This window comes from Lactuca serriola, chromosome 1 (genome assembly GCF_051521515.1).
Source record: "Lactuca serriola cultivar US96UC23 chromosome 1, Lser_US96UC23_V15, whole genome shotgun sequence".
NCBI classification, from domain to species: Eukaryota; Viridiplantae; Streptophyta; class Magnoliopsida; order Asterales; family Asteraceae; genus Lactuca; species Lactuca serriola.
Window position 1 is genome coordinate 14,975,733 of NC_136408.1, and position 15,872 is coordinate 14,991,604.

Sequence of the window (15,872 nt, forward strand, 5' to 3'; positions counted from 1 at the left end):
TATGGAGTATGTTGTAAATATGATGATAAATAGAAGCAACTAGTACAACCAAGTATCCAAGAATTAGAGTGGAGACCTTTGCGGAGAAAAACATAAGACACTCGACCTGTACTATTAATACAATCATTAAAGGGAAGAAGGGTACAATTTCAATGGAGATGGAAGACAATTTAGGATGATTAGAATGATTAAACTAAACGTCTATTTATAAGATAATGTATTAGAATTCTAAAATAATCCAAAAACTTCTAAGGCTATAAGGAGTGATAACATGCTTACCACATCATATTTTTTTGAAGCCACATAGGTTGAGAGTGTGTTAGCATCTAAAATGTAAAAAGTAGGGAGTGGTAGTTTGTTAGTTTAATGTGTTTTATTTTAGAAAAAAAAGTATAAACTTGAATCAGCCAATAAGAACACAATATTCATGTTTCTCTCTCCTCTCTCATGTCGTTAAGCCCATAGCGAGCCTTTCTTAGTGAGGCTGATAGCATTTTGAAGGGGGTGGTGTTTAGCACCTTTAGCACTTCCTTGGCGAGGGTCATAGCATGCCCACTCCTTTCAGCCTAAGTACCAAACAAATAGTAATGTTTCATAATCGCATAGACTTGTAAACCAAGCAACCAAATCAGTGAGAGAGAATTTGACTCAAATTTCAACAATCTCCACCTTGAGACAGATTACATCCTTAATAGAAAAACTTTAGTCTCTTCAAAAACTAATAAAGATGTTCATTCTTCTTGGGCCAAGTGGAAACCTTTGGTCCTTTGCCGCTTCGTTTTTCACGTGGCTTCTTATTCACATGTCCTTCAATAAATTAATTATTGAAAATACATTTTCAGCAGTGTGCAATATATATTGCAACTCTAATATATATTGCAACTATGATATGGATGTCATATAGGGTGTGTTCGGCAAAATTGACTGGTAGCGGGTAGCTTGTAGCTTGTAGCGTTTTGTTAAACGTTACATGAAGTAACATTTAAATTTGAAGCGTTTTGTTTAAACTAAACGCTAGAAGTTTGTAGAGCCGAACGAGACTTTTTGTTCAAAATGGATCGTTTTGTCAAATGCTAAAAACTAGAAGCTCTCAAACACTCCGTGCCGAACACACCCATAATGTTCAAGGTTATAAATCATTAAGAATTGTAGTCACACTACCAATTCAATAGCAACAGGAGATCCAAAAATGTCCAACCTATTAATATTATCCATCATTTCAAAAATTAAAGGGTCGACCTATTGAGTGTCCTCTAGTGTGCATGTTTTGATTGATTTGTCAAAATAACCCAATTTAGTATCAACATGTCGTTGAAAAATGTTTTTCAACTTGTTCATTTCATATACATCAAGCTCCTATGGAATCGTATTAAGGTTCGAGGTCATGCTTGTAAGCATAAGGCATGTTACCTTGATTACTCATGGAACTTTTTGTCTAGGTTTTTCAAATAGTACCGATGCATTCTCAAGAAGTGCATTAGGTGGTGTGAGGTTTTCAATGATATGCAACCTTTTTTTTTTGTGTGTGTGTGTTTGAGGATAGTCTTCAAAAACTTAATTGTATGTTTTGATTCGTATCATAAACAAAAATATTGAAAACTTGCATAAAACAACACAAAGTTATAATACTAACAAAAATAATTAATGCATTGCCGGAACGTAATTCTAAAATTAATTTATGAGCGATCATGAATTAATTGGTCAAGCCTATGTAGACAATAAATCTCCAAAAGCAAATTAAAAACTTTTTTTTGTTGCCAAAAAATTCCCTTTAGAAAATTGCCGCCATTGTCGCTTGCCTAGTGACCGCCTTCAGGGAAATGTGTTGTAAGTCCCACCATAAGGACATTATAGGATGCGTCTCAAATGCCAATCTAGAACGTGTCGTCTTAGGCTGAATTTTAGCTTTCTTTTACCTACCAATGATTGCATTGAAAATCTCCAAAGACAATAAGGCGTCTTTGAGGGAGTCTCAAATGCCGAGTAGGATGTCTCTAAACCTTTTCCTCTATTTTACGTCAAATGAGCATCGTACATCGAGACGAATCTAAGACACAATGGGTGTCATAGGTGGCATCTCAGACATATGGTAGGACTCCCACAAGGTCTGGTTCATTTTCCAGCTCTAACTTCCTCCCTTGCTTTTGACTAATTTGACCCTGACATCCTAGAGGCTGTTTAATACGTTTCCTAGAATGCAAGAGCTCTTTTTAGCTTCTTATTATCCACATGATACACAATTTTCGTATGCTTCTTTCAGTTTCTAGTCCATGCCCATAATTCATAGAATTTAAACGAATTATAATCATTTACTATAAACAAATACGACACGATCAATGATCAAATAAATGAGACAAAAGACCAATACAGTGGCGGAGCTAGATGGGACGTTAGGAGTTCTACAGCATCCCCAAAAAATTGTTTTATGTATATAAAAAATATTATTTGTAAACATGTTCTATATTATTGTATCCCAGTTAAAGATATTGTATCATATTTTTTAATGTCAGGATATGATAACTACATAGAATATATATTGATAATCTTTCTATCTCATATCTAAATTCATGGCTCTGTCACCGAACCAATGTATCATCATGTGTGTGTTGTAGGTGTGTGCCTTAACCACTCGATAGTGGATACAAATGGTAGGAATGGGAGCAAGGGACTAAAGTTGTAACAGAACACAAACTTAAGGATCATATAGTTAGAAAAAAAAGAGTTGCACACAAGGACTATTTATGTAATTACAAGATAACTTAAAATTTTATGATATTAGGTCACTCGCATGGGTTTCGCTTTCTTTCCATCTGGGTCGTCTTCTATACTATAAACCCTGCCCCCAAGAAACCCTAACTGCAGAACCCACAAGCGAACATGGCGGCGGCAAAGGGCCAGAACGATCTGACGATGAAGGAGCTTGACATACAGATGATGTTGTCTGCTGAAGTTCATCTCGGTACCAAGAACTGTGATTTCCAGATGGAAAGATACGTTTTTAAGCGCCGCAACGACGGTATACGCCATTTCGTTCTTATTTTCAATTTCATTCGCTTTTATTACTCTGCACCTGTAAGCATTATTGTTTTCGGTTTTGAACTTTGCTCCTCAAGGTTGCAACATTCGTTTTAATCTGACCCATACTCAATTTCTATCAACATTTTGTTTTTTTCGATCAAAACCTACATGGATGACGTTTTTCATGTAATTTAGGTTATCATCTCACATTTCTATTAGGTTCATTATTCATTGAAGGTTTCAGCCTTCATTAACAACCTATAATCGTAATAGTAATCTCAATTTTACGAAGAACTGAACAGATCTCAGTTGTCATTTACCATATTGTATGATTCTTTCAGGAATATACATCATTAATCTTGGGAAAACATGGGAAAAGCTTCAAATGGCAGCGAGGGTTATCGTTGGAATAGAGAATCCCCAGGATATCATTGTACAATCTGCTAGACCATATGGTCAAAGGGCTGTGTTGAAGTTTGCCCAATACACTGGAGCACATGCCATTGCTGGACGCCATACTCCTGGTACCTTCACCAATCAGCTCCAGACCTCCTTCAGTGAACCCCGTCTCCTAATCCTTACTGATCCACGCACTGATCACCAGGTTTCTACAATGTTTACAGCCTGTTTTTATCATATTGAAAAGTTCCTTTCAACTTTTGATTTGATAAATTCATGTGATTTTACAGCCCATCAAGGAAGCAGCACTTGGAAACATACCAACAATAGCCTTTTGTGATACTGATTCTCCAATGAGATATGTGGATATTGGTATCCCTGCTAACAACAAAGGAAAGCATAGCATTGGTTGTCTCTTCTGGCTTTTAGCAAGAATGGTTCTTCAAATGCGTGGGGTTATCAACCAGGGGCATAAATGGGATGTCATGGTATGTAACTATTTGTAATAACAATTAACAGTTTTTTTGTTTTTTTTTTTCATTTGTTAATTTAAGACCAACTAAATGTAAATGAATGGTGAAATTTGTTATTGCAGGTGGATCTGTTTTTCTACAGGGAACCAGAGGAGGCAAAGGAAAAGGAAGATGATGAAGTAGCTTTAACCACTGACTACCCAGACTATGGTGGTGGTGCTGGTGGTGCACTTGGCGGTTTTGGTGATCAATGGTCTGCTCAAATCCCTGATGCTCAATGGGCTCCCGACATGCCACCACCCATTGCCGCTGCCCCTGTAGCTGGAAACGGGTGGACTGCTGATGGTAAGAGAGCAGCATCTTTTCTTTTTCTTTGCCAAAAATTTCAATATTTTTTTTGGCTTGGTTGAGTCTTGTTGTCATGTGTAAAAGACATAGATGCCCTTGTGATTGATATTCTAATTTTGATTTTTGTGTTGTTGGTTCCAGCTCCGGTTGCTGGTGGTGAGGGATGGGAATCTGTGGCGGCACCTGTAGTAGCTCCGGTTGAAAGTGTTGCTGCATCTGGCTGGGAATGAAATTTGTCTCCTTTTGAAATTCATATTTTAGGTTATGGTATTTGTTGAGGAACTTTTGATGAAATAGGTTAATCATCTTCTGGATTTTGGTTTATCCATCTCCTTTTTATTATTTAAACTGAAAAACTAAGTTATTTGATTTAATTTTTCAGTTGCTCACGTTTTGGATGGTATTTTGAGGTCTTTTTAAATGGTTGTTATAAGCCGTATATGACTATATGTGTCACTTAATATAAGTAAATACAAAATATATTTAAATAAAAAAAAAATACGAAAAAGTAAAAAGGTAACAATCTTTCAGTTAGTATGAATCATCTACTACACATTTAAAACATATTACTCATCTTCCGAATAAGTTTGCACTATTTAGAAGTGTGCTGAAAAACTGAGACCAATCAAATAACAAAAGATAATAGCCGCAAAACCAAACAGTATAATATTCATAAGACAATCTACTTTACATAATATTCTAACTTAAGATAATCTTTAGGCTCTTTCTTGATTCCAATGAACTCAAGCTAGTTGCTTTGTTATTTTTACTGGTTTATGCAAACAGCAAGCTAAAGACGAAAAATCCAAAAAGAACATAATCAAAAAAAAAAAAAAAGATTGAATGTTATTATGTAGGCCTAGATTTTAATAGGTTTAATCGTTTACTGTCATAGAAATAGATAACCAACTATTTTCTTTTTTTCAATAAAACATTGTTCAAATAGGTAACAAACTACTTATTTTTGTTCACACTATACTGTTAAAAGGCTGTTTATAAGATTTAGGTATTGTTTAATAGTTGCTGTTTGGGAAAGTGCTGTCTAGGAAATTTTTTTGACTAGGAAAAAACAATGTTTGATTATATATCTGGTTGAGGGCGTGTTCGGCACGAAGCATTTTGGAGCGTTTGAGAGCTTCTAGCTTCTAACATTTGACAAAACGCTCCGTTTTAAAAAAAAGTCTCGTTTGACATTACAAGCTTCTAGCATTTAGTTTAATCAAAACGCTACAAATCCAAATGCTACTTCATGTAGCATTTAACAAAACACTATAAGCTACCCGCTACTAGTTAGTTTTGCTGAACACGCCCTGAATGTGCTGAATGATGAAAATGACCATATTACCCTATTGTTTTATATTGTGATGGATTATTGAATAATTATCAAAACATACAAATTGTTATACAAAATCAAATTACACAATAATAATAATAATTCAACATGTATCTTCTTTTTTATGCAAATCCAGATTATTGATAAAAAAAAAAAAGTTATACAACTAAAATAAAACATAAAGATATCGACTTTTTTTTTTTTGTTACAAATTAACAGAGAGAAAGGACATCAATGGAGTAGAAAGGAAAAAAACGGATGAAAAGCATGTATTTTATTTTATTTATTTATTTATTTATTTTTTGTTAGGGCACAGTTGTTCGAAGTTTAATTCAAAACATGATTTTGAAGCTTTCTAAAAAATATATATCTTACCAGAAAAGACCTTTTTTTTGCAAATCAAACAGTCTTTCCGATCCATTCAACCAGAAAGATCTATTTGGACCTGAAAAAATGTCTATCAATTAGGACGTCAATCTTTTATATGCTCAATAAAAAACATAAAAAGAATATCAGAGCAAAACCCAATAAAAGGACTTCAAACAGCTCCTAAAGACAATTAAAATAAGGATATTTTGTAAACTCAAAGTTCCACTTGGTTACCTTGCATCTTTCTAAAACAACAACTTTTGTGGAAAAACAAATAATTTGTTACCTACTTAAGACTTCAACCCATGTTGGTTACCTTACATCTTTTTAAAACCTCTCTTTAATGATACGAATTGCTTCTATTTTGGATAAGTTAAACCTGTAGCAACATAAAATCTACCAACCAACCAATAGTTGAAAATGAAAAGTCAAAACAAATACAGAAAAGTTCTCATAAACACTTCCAAAAACAAATCCTGTTGCTCCTATCATCTAATCTTCCTTGTCATCAGATGCACGTTCATCTCTGCTATCAGCAACAGCGGCTGCAGCAGCAAGTTCAGAGCGGTCCCGACCACCAACCACCAGCGGTTCTTCTTTTCCAATGGTTGCAATAAGAAATATGACAGCAACCAAAAACACAAGGATGTACACAGTCCTCATTCCAAGAAGTGAAGTTATATACCCAAAAAAAGAAGGCCCAAATGTCTTCTCGATAGTTTTCCCATCTTTATATCTTTCAAGAAACAGCGTGATTTGTGATCCTAGATCCTCACTCTCAATCTTTTCTGACCCAATAACCTGATTCATATTCATACCAATCAACACAACATCAAAAATTTTAAAATATGGAATCCTAATTCATTAAAATGTTGGAAACGTACTGAGAAATATATTTCATTTCCATCCCAAACCACCATTTTAGGCAATGAAGTTTTCCTATCAACTTCAAAAGCCTCAGCAAACTCTTGCCATTGGTTAAAACTCACATATGCAAATACAAATTCACGATTTGCAGATGCAGCACCTCTCAGTAACTTTATAAACTGCTTTGCTTCGTAATGTGTTTCATCCTCAAAAATTGTCAAAACTATTTTCCTCTTATCATCTTTCAACAGCTTTAAACTGTCTGGACTGATTGGCAGGGTTAATGGCAAAAGACTCTGTTGAATAAACTCTTCCACAAACTTATCTGTTGCATGTTATGTTCGATTATAATTTTTATCAATGATTAAAATACACAATGCAATTTGAAACTTAACTAACCTTCAAATGGACCATAAAAGACGTTTTGCTCATTGAAGCTCGGATGAAGAGCTACCAAAGCAGGTGCTTTATCAAAATCATATAAGTCCATGGCGTTCTCTGAGAAATCTTTTGCTACAGAAAACCATGCCTTTTTCTTGAATTTAATCGCCACTTTTGATAATGCTGACTCATCAACATCAAACCCTATGAATATAGGGAAAAATGTTCCAGCTGCTTCAACAAACTCAGCAACACCAGTATCGGATTCAAGAAGAGTAACATCAGGAGCAACAAATTTCTTCAAGTATCGAACTAATTTGTCTGCTTTTCTTGGGCCATAGTAGTCAGTGGGAACTCCATTCATAAAAATCTTTAAGGTGGGGTACCCACTGTATTATAATTACATTACAACAAATGAAATGAGTGTTTTAGATATATCTTCTGGTAATTTTGGAGCTCATAAAGAAACAGATTGAATATTTGTTGTTTATTGGAAAAAAATGAAGACATGGAGCATACTCTATTTCATATTTTGTAGCAAGACGTGAATACTTTTCAGCATCTATTTTTGCAATCGCAATGGGCTTCTTCAATCCAGAAAGCATAGGAGCAGCTTTATCTAACTGAAATGAAACAATAACAGTTTCTCAGCTTTCATCACATGGTATACAATAAGTCACTTTCTCTATCAAGTTGTTCTTTTTGAGTTAAGTAAAAAAGAAGCACCCATATAGACTGATTAAGGAACAATCAAACATAGATAACTGATTGGTTGTCTGCACATGATTAAAGTAAACTTTCAAGATTCTGCATTTTGTTCATTGTAGCCTACAGCCTTGAAAAGATTTTGGTTTAGAAGTCTTTAAGTTCCATTAAAGATGGTTCTTGACTTCTTGTCTCACGTTTGTCTGTTTTATAAAGTTGAAGTTACTAACTGTGTCTATGTTCAAATCAATTTCAAGCATCTCAAAAACGCTTAAGAGTAAATAACGCTTTATGTGTACACTATATAGTTTCCATTGAGTTTATTAATGAAACTTATTGTGCATACGATTCTCCCAAGTTTTTGGCTTCATGTATCAGTGTTCATCATGATCATCATCAACCTTCAAATGATTCATTAGTTTTAACAATAAGCATAGTATCGATAAGACCTTTCATCCCAGGGACCTCTTGCTAAGTGAGGAGTAAGGTCGCCTGGGGATTAGCACATAAACACGATAACCTATGATCAGTAATTTACTATCGAATTACAAATCCCTTTTAAGTAAATAAGAAAAGATGCTGAAATCTGAACACACATAATATATAGAAACGCAATAAGAAAATAAGACCTACCTCTGGACTAAGACGTTTGCAGTGGCCACACCATGGGGCATAAAAATCAACGAAGATGAAGTCGAAGGATGAAATTGCGGCATCGAAGTTGGACTCATCAAGAACCAACACCTTCCCATCTAGCTTAAATTCGTGGGAAGAGATCGAAGGGAGAAGAAGCGAGACGATGGAAAGTGATAGTATGAAGAAGACGGATGACATCTTTGAAGAATTCCCAGAAACAAAACAATGGAATCTAAAACTACTCCAGTCTCCAAAACCAAACCATGGATCGGGACTTTGTCAACAGAATAACCTTTTTACTCAAAAATCGTCCCTCAACTATTGGCTAACCTGCAGATCTAATTTATCACATATTTTTGCACATTTGATCTAAATTACTGATGTTCTATTATTTTGGTCCCTAACAGTAGCCACTAGCCATTCCAATAAAAAAAGCTTTCTTGTAAAAAAAATTATTAATCTCCGATTTGTTCCTAGGCACTATCCGCACTTTTAGATGACGCCTAACGATTAATCCCCGTCTAGACAATGAGAGAAGTTGTAGAAGCCGGTAATTTTTTTAACTTTTTGAAGAATATATATCTCAATAAAAACTATTTGAAAAATAATTAATGTTGTATTATTCATATCAACCTATTTTGTTATGATATCAGTGATATTTACCAATTTTTTCATGATATTAGTCGTATTTAATTTTTTTAAATTTAAACGACAACTATTGTATCTAGGGTCTTCGATTAATCGATGACTAATCCCTAATTATTAGTTGACCGACTTAGTACCACCTAACGACTTTTACAAACTTGAAAAAGGGTTATATAATTTGTTGATTTGATGTTTGGCACATAGGCTTAATCACAAAAGTTCTTTGTACTAATTATTATGTAACACCTGGATCAGGTATGTATTATCTTTAATAGTGGAAAGTTAAAAGTTTCAGTAATTGCCCTGCTCATGACGTAAAGATTGCCTTTTCACATCGTGAGGATTGATCCAGACGTATGCACCATTTAAAGGTCCACGACGTGAGCAGTATAGTGCTCACGACGTGAAGGCGGCTGGCGACCAAAAACCCTAAGTTTTCAGTATTTAAGGGAATGAAAGGGCTAGAGTTTCTCACCCCCAGCCTCTATCACTCTCTAAGCCTCCAGAAACCTTAATCTTACCTCTCCTTAAGATCCTTTGTCATTTGGGTGCATTTCTAGCTTGTGGGAAGAAGAAAAGAATAAGGAAATGCTCTAGTGTTGGTGTGGACAAAGAATCAACATCATCATCATTTTTTCCTGCTTTTGGACCCTTGTAAGTATCAAAGGCTCCAACTTTATTGCTTATCATGGTTAGATCTTGAGTTTTGTCCATTTTGTTGATATTATTGCATGATTGAGTGGTGTAGATCCATAAACTTGGCAACTTTATGGATTCTAAGAGTCCCAAGAGCATTATAGTGTTCAAATATAGGAGTTGGTATAGATTTGAGGCATGTATACAAGTTTGAAGCTCATTTCTTCCTTTTTTGACATAGAAAATGGATGATCGTGTTTGATGCATGCATGGCCATAAAGGAAGCATTTTTATGGATCATAGGGGTCCCCTTTAGCTTCTGGATGAAGTGGAATCGAAGACTTAATGGAATAAGGACTTAAAATAGTGACCCTTAGCCACAGACAATGCTTACGACGTGAGGAGTAAGATCCCACAACATTGTAATCGGAACGGTCTCGTTTCTGTTGGAACCCTTGAGGCTCACGACGTGAGAATGGGTGCTTACGTCGTGATGCCAGCTCGGGTGGTTTCTTTGGCTGAGTTGACCAATTTGGGTCGAGTCGAGTGGGGGAACGGATCGGGTTCGTTGTCACGACGTGAACAATGCCTAGCCATGACGTGAGGATAGTTGACTTTGAGTTTGACCAAGTTTGACCTTAAGGGTATTTTGGGATTTTGATGGAAGTTGGTCATTTGGTGGGAATAGGTGTCGGTTAGACAACAGAGATTCGAAGTCGAGATCTCATCAGCTTCTATTCAGTTTGTGAGGTGAGTTTTCCTCACTGTACTTACGGGTCGAAGGCACCATGTTCGGCCCATTGGTTGATATTCACTAATATGTTGAGTATGGGATAAATATGCATGTTTATGCTAGTTATCGATATACTAGTCTGGTAGATCTGTAGGACTACCTGTGATTCTGTTGCATGATTATTTGTATATGTATATTAGCTGGTATATGTTGACATATTATGTTGGGTTGAGGTTGTACTGCTCCGTGCGATAGCCAACAAACCCTAAAGCATTTCGTATATGAGATGAGGGACGGGTAGGGCATGCCAGACTCATACTGAGTGCTCACGAGCATTCAAGATACGAGCTGAGGGCTGGGTAGGGCATGCCAGACTCGCACTGAGGGCTTGATGGTATTCAGTTCAAGGACTGATCTGGTTGGGGAGCAAGCCAGACATAAGTTGTGGGCTGATGGGTAATCCAGACTTTTAGTTGTGGACCCATTGCATGTTGTTATTATATATTTATGCTATTTGGTTATGTGTTGGTATTTTGGAGGAACTCACTAAGTGTTGACTTATAGTTTTGGGTTATGTTTTAGGTACTTCAGATGATCGCGGGAAGACGAAGGCGTGACCATACACATCCTTATATTTTTGACCTTTGATTTTTGAGAACCTTGATGTTGACATGCTTTTGAAAACTATGTTTGTAAACAATTTGTGAAATTGATGAATTTTTAAAAGTTTAAATTTATCATGATTTTATGAATGTTAGTTATTTTTTTGGTAGCAATTGTTGTTAGGTAGTTTAAAATTATGAACTAATTTTTAATTTAATATTAGGAAGAAAACCAAGATATTATACTTTTGTATGTATACGAGGTTCCCCTTCAATGCATAAAGAAGAGCTATTTGGTTTGTTTTTGACTTTTTTCCATTAGGTGATATGGTATGAATTGTTTTTTAAACTTGAATTTTTCACACATCCGATTTTGGATGAGTGTTTGAAAAGAATAAAGTAAAAATCCTTATAAAAAGGAAAAAGGAGAACGTTATCCACCAACACTATTTTAGTGTTTTCACCCCAAAACCCAATGAATTGAGGCGAATAAAGTCATAGACTCATAGTATTAAATATGTGCAACTATAAATTACAATTAGTCGGCAAACAAATATTGGTTTCAAAATATGTAAAGTTTTATAATGGTAGGAGGATACTTAATTTCTCTCTCTCTCTCTCTCTCTATATATATATATATATATGGTTAGGTTTATGTGAGACGACCTAATTTTGTGAGACCGTGAGACGCATTTTTTTATTTATTTTATTTTTTTTAGTTAATTCAATTTCTGAAAATAATATTTAAAAAAAGAATTTTTAGATTTTTCCATTTATTTTGCATTTTAAAATTATTTTTTAGAATATGTACAGTGTAATATTCTATTAGAATATTTCACGTATTTTTCAAAAAAAATGGAATTTATTTTTTATTTTTTTAGTTAGTTCGAGTTCCAAAAATAATATTTAAAAAAAGAATTTTTAGATTTTTCCATTTATTCTACATTTTAAAATTATTTTTTAGAATATGTCAGTGTAATATTCTATTAGAATATTTCACATATTTAAAAAAAACGGAATTTTTTTTTATTTTTTTAGTTAATTCAAGTTCCAAAAATAATATTTAAAAAATGAATTTTTGGATTTTTCCATTTATTTTGCATTTTAAAATTGTTTTTAGATTTAGTTTCACGGTCTCACAAAATTAAAATGATCTCAAATGAACTTGAACATATATATATATATATATATATATATTTATTGTATTTTTGTGAATGATTTGAATATATTTGTGGAGGGCCAATGTGAATTCATAAACTCACAAAGATTTTCTTTAAAACTCAAAAGCTCCCCTTGCTTGGTTTATAAATTTTGGTTGGTGCTCTTTTTACTCGTTTAGTCAAATTGCAAAGTCGATTACTAAAATATGTTCTTCAATTACATTTTTCCTTGGTTATTCGTTTTTCTTGTTGAGTGCTTGTTGATCATAACATCATCATTTATCAAGTTGTATAGTGTTATTGTTTTATTTTCCTCTTTGTATCAATCGCACTTTTGCTAGTTTCTTGTTGGTTGTATCTTTATATTAACTTTGTAAACTTCTACTATTCTATTTTTTTTTGCTATATTTATATCTTTAAAAGGTTTTTTCTTCCTTTTGTCACTGTCTCAAAATATATTTGGAACGGCTCTACGTGCGAGTATAGGCACACATGATGTTTATATATAAATAAGAGGGTGTAGTTGGTTAAGTTTTCATTCAAGTTCTCTCTAATTACTCTCGTTTCATCGAAACAATTTTTTTTTCATTAATTTTCTACGTTTACTTATTTCGGTTATTATCTTCATTCTGTTGCTAAATTTGATAATATACTTTGTTTTAAATAATGTTTTCCATCCGAAAACTCTACACCTTAATTTAACATACGACTATTTTGATTTGAATGTTTAGGGGCGGATGCAGAAATATATATAGTAGGTGTTGCCGATACATGAAAAATAGGTAAAAAAATCGAATTTTTTTCCACTGCGGACAAAAAAAAAGCAGGTGTTGTTGTTGCCACACCGGAAACACCTTAAAACTGCCCCTTGTGGATGTTATGTTCACTTTGTTTAGCCCTTAGATGTTAGTTTTGTTTTGAAGATATATTGATGTGAATATGATATAATATGTTGCCCATCACCAACCTATAGCGGGGATTACAGAGATGATACTACTATCCACTCCATAACCGAAGTCGAAATATGGGATGAAATTGTTGGAGGAATCACAAAAGGAAAAATATATAAAGGGCATTCCTTGTATAATCCACGAGCTTGTTGGCGGCTTCTCTACCAACACCAAGCAAATGAACACATATTGCTTCTAGCATTCCGAACTCCAAGGTTTGGTATGGTCAATAGTACCAGCACCGATTTTTTTTTTTGTTTTTTTTTATTTCTGTTGGAAATTAGATTAACGTTTAAACTTGTGGTTTAAGTACTAGTCCACCAAGGATAATATAAAGTGACAAATACTATGCTTTGATCCCTCTTCCACGTCTATTTGAATGAAAAAATTAACTCTTTGTTCTCATTTATTTGTGGGGTTAATGTCATAAAATGACAAGAAACATTACTTAATTTGCTATTTGCACTACTAGAAAAACAGCCTTTTACGACGCGCAATCAATGACACGCGCTGATAGAGGACACGCATTTGTGTGTGCCCTAAAAATTTATGTCAGTTTTCCAAAATATGAAGAATAGAGGACACGCATTTTTGCGTGCCCTAAAATTAGTGTCTAATAAAAAAAACACGGAGGGTACCTTAAATAAAATGTATGTCGTCTAACTATGTCGTTTTATAAATTTTAATGAAACGCGCGTTTCATCCAAGGGGGAAATGAAATCCCAAAAATTAAAAAGCCCCGCTTTGTTTCCACCAGTTGAAACCCTAGCTCATCCCCACCGAAAACCTCCTTTCTTTCTTTCTTCTCTCTCGATTCTCAAACCTCCACCGCTTCGCATCTTCGTCGTTTGTTCCCATAATTTCTCCACATCTGCTCTCCAACTTCTACTAAACTTTCTCTGTACATCCGGTTCTTGTTCGACGACTGGAGATTGAGACACTGTTGGTGGACCGAGCAAGGCCATCCACCACTTGGTAGACCCTCACACTGCCCACCTCTAACCACAACTCCTTCTCCAATTGTTACTTGCATTCCTTCTCTCTATTCTCTCTGCAAACTCTAAGCCATCTCCACCGCTATTGAACCTTAAAATCACAATTTGCCTTCCTCTACCTCTACACTCTCTCCTCCCACCGGATCGACCTTAATTCTCTCCCTCCTTCTCTCTACAAACCCTTTCTACACACGATAATCACAGTCACCTTGAATTACTTGCATTCTTTCTCTCTTAAAACCCTAATCCAACATATCACACCCCATATTGTACAATGACACCTTTCACAGACCCTTCATCTTCTTATCTCTATCATTAGCTCCTCAAGCAACGACTCATCTTTGCTCACCGCCGTTACTCATCGCCTCCTTGTGAAACCACTAGCGGCCGGAGACCGTCGCACCCCACAGCTACACTGGAGACCTTCAATTTATTAGCTACAGGTTTATTTTTCTTCCATTTTTTCCTGGTTTCATTCATCTTTTTTTCTTGTTGTCGGTTTTCCTTCTTTTAGGTGCTTTTCTGTTATTCCTTTCTTGGAGTCAATAAAAAACCACCACCATCTGTGGTGGTGGCCATTACTCTGCGTGTAAAGGTAAAAGAAAATTAACTGTATTTTATGTATTATCTCTTATATTGATTTATATTCTTAGCTTTAATAAAATGATTACCTAATTACGATTCTGATTATTTAAAGCTACAATAATTAGATTTGTATGATTATTTGGTTGTATAGATTTCCAACATCATGGGATTTCCTAAAATCACATGACCGCTGAAATATTAGAGGTGGATTACTTGTTTGAGACAGGTACATGACCTATTTCTTTTAATTCTTTCTGTTTCTATTTTGATTTTAGATATATAACATATGTATTTCCATTTAAGATACATTCACAATGATGACGTACATTGGGTTAGCTCCAACAGAAAATGTTGGATCATCATGAAACTCAAGATCAAAATCGTGTTGATAAGTTATCGGTAATTTAATTTTGATGTGGTTAACGTGTTGCTATGTCTTATAAACCTTAACTATCAACAAGTAGCAAATTGATCTATATAACCCTTTGGATAGCTTAAAAGCATGATGGAAGTCAGCAGATGAAGCTCTCTTCATATTACACAGAATTCTGTGATTATAAATCATAATTTAAATATTGTTTTTTATTATCAATATGTCAAAAGACATGATTGAAGAAAAACATGTTTAAGCGTTGTGTTCTATATTACACATATTGATCTGTATACCCTTTGGATAGCTAAAACGCATGATGGCAGTCAGCAGATCAATGGTAAAGTGTTCATAAAAGAAGCTGAAATTTTAAACTTTTTTGTGACATTTTTACAGGGAAATGGAGACTCTGTCTCTCATCCTCCAAAACAATACAATACCAACGAATTTGCTTTCTCCTCTGCTGGAAGCGGTAAAATTTTGTATTTGATAATGAGTTATCTATATGATATTTTAACAACTTTAGTAATAAAATTTATGCAACCAACTTACATGTTTTTACCAAATCATATAAGGTCATGGTGACAAATTGAGACATGACTACATAAAAATGCTTAAAATTTCATTCCTTAGCCAAAGGGTGTTTTTTGTTCTCATGGAATGGAAT

General features: G+C 34.5%; 2 protein-coding genes across 2 annotated transcripts; one reads left to right on the top strand and one right to left on the bottom strand.

Moving 5' to 3' along the window:
- The first annotated feature begins 2,783 nt into the window (after positions 1 to 2,783).
- On the top strand, positions 2,784 to 4,627 carry LOC145054765 (small ribosomal subunit protein uS2-like). Its single transcript, XM_079003047.1, has 5 exons — positions 2,784 to 3,016; positions 3,360 to 3,622; positions 3,708 to 3,905; positions 4,013 to 4,235; positions 4,380 to 4,627. The coding sequence occupies exons 1-5, from the start codon at positions 2,878 to 2,880 to the stop codon at positions 4,466 to 4,468; spliced, it is 912 nt and encodes a 303-aa protein (XP_078859173.1). The 5' UTR covers positions 2,784 to 2,877; the 3' UTR covers positions 4,469 to 4,627.
- A 1,652-nt stretch (positions 4,628 to 6,279) lies between these two features.
- On the bottom strand, positions 6,280 to 8,808 carry PDIL5-2 (PDI-like 5-2). Its single transcript, XM_079003141.1, has 5 exons — positions 8,527 to 8,808; positions 7,708 to 7,811; positions 7,207 to 7,577; positions 6,825 to 7,132; positions 6,280 to 6,741 (listed from the first exon to the last, which is right to left on the bottom strand). The coding sequence occupies exons 1-5, from the start codon at positions 8,725 to 8,727 to the stop codon at positions 6,433 to 6,435; spliced, it is 1,293 nt and encodes a 430-aa protein (XP_078859267.1). The 5' UTR covers positions 8,728 to 8,808; the 3' UTR covers positions 6,280 to 6,432.
- Positions 8,809 to 15,872: the final 7,064 nt, after the last annotated feature.

Excerpts from the sequence above, each read along its gene's own strand:
- LOC145054765 (XM_079003047.1), top strand. The coding sequence starts at position 2,878 with ATGGCGGCGGCAAAGGGCCAGAACGATCTGACGATGAAGGAGCTTGAC. Across the intron at positions 3,623-3,707 it reads ATCCACGCACTGATCACCAG|CCCATCAAGGAAGCAGCACT; the intron begins GTTTCTACAATG and ends GTGATTTTACAG. Across the intron at positions 3,906-4,012 it reads GGCATAAATGGGATGTCATG|GTGGATCTGTTTTTCTACAG; the intron begins GTATGTAACTAT and ends TTGTTATTGCAG.
- PDIL5-2 (XM_079003141.1), bottom strand. The coding sequence starts at position 8,727 with ATGTCATCCGTCTTCTTCATACTATCACTTTCCATCGTCTCGCTTCTT. Across the intron at positions 7,133-7,206 it reads CTTTTATGGTCCATTTGAAG|ATAAGTTTGTGGAAGAGTTT; the intron begins GTTAGTTAAGTT and ends AACATGCAACAG. Across the intron at positions 6,742-6,824 it reads GAAATGAAATATATTTCTCA|GTTATTGGGTCAGAAAAGAT; the intron begins GTACGTTTCCAA and ends AATATGAATCAG.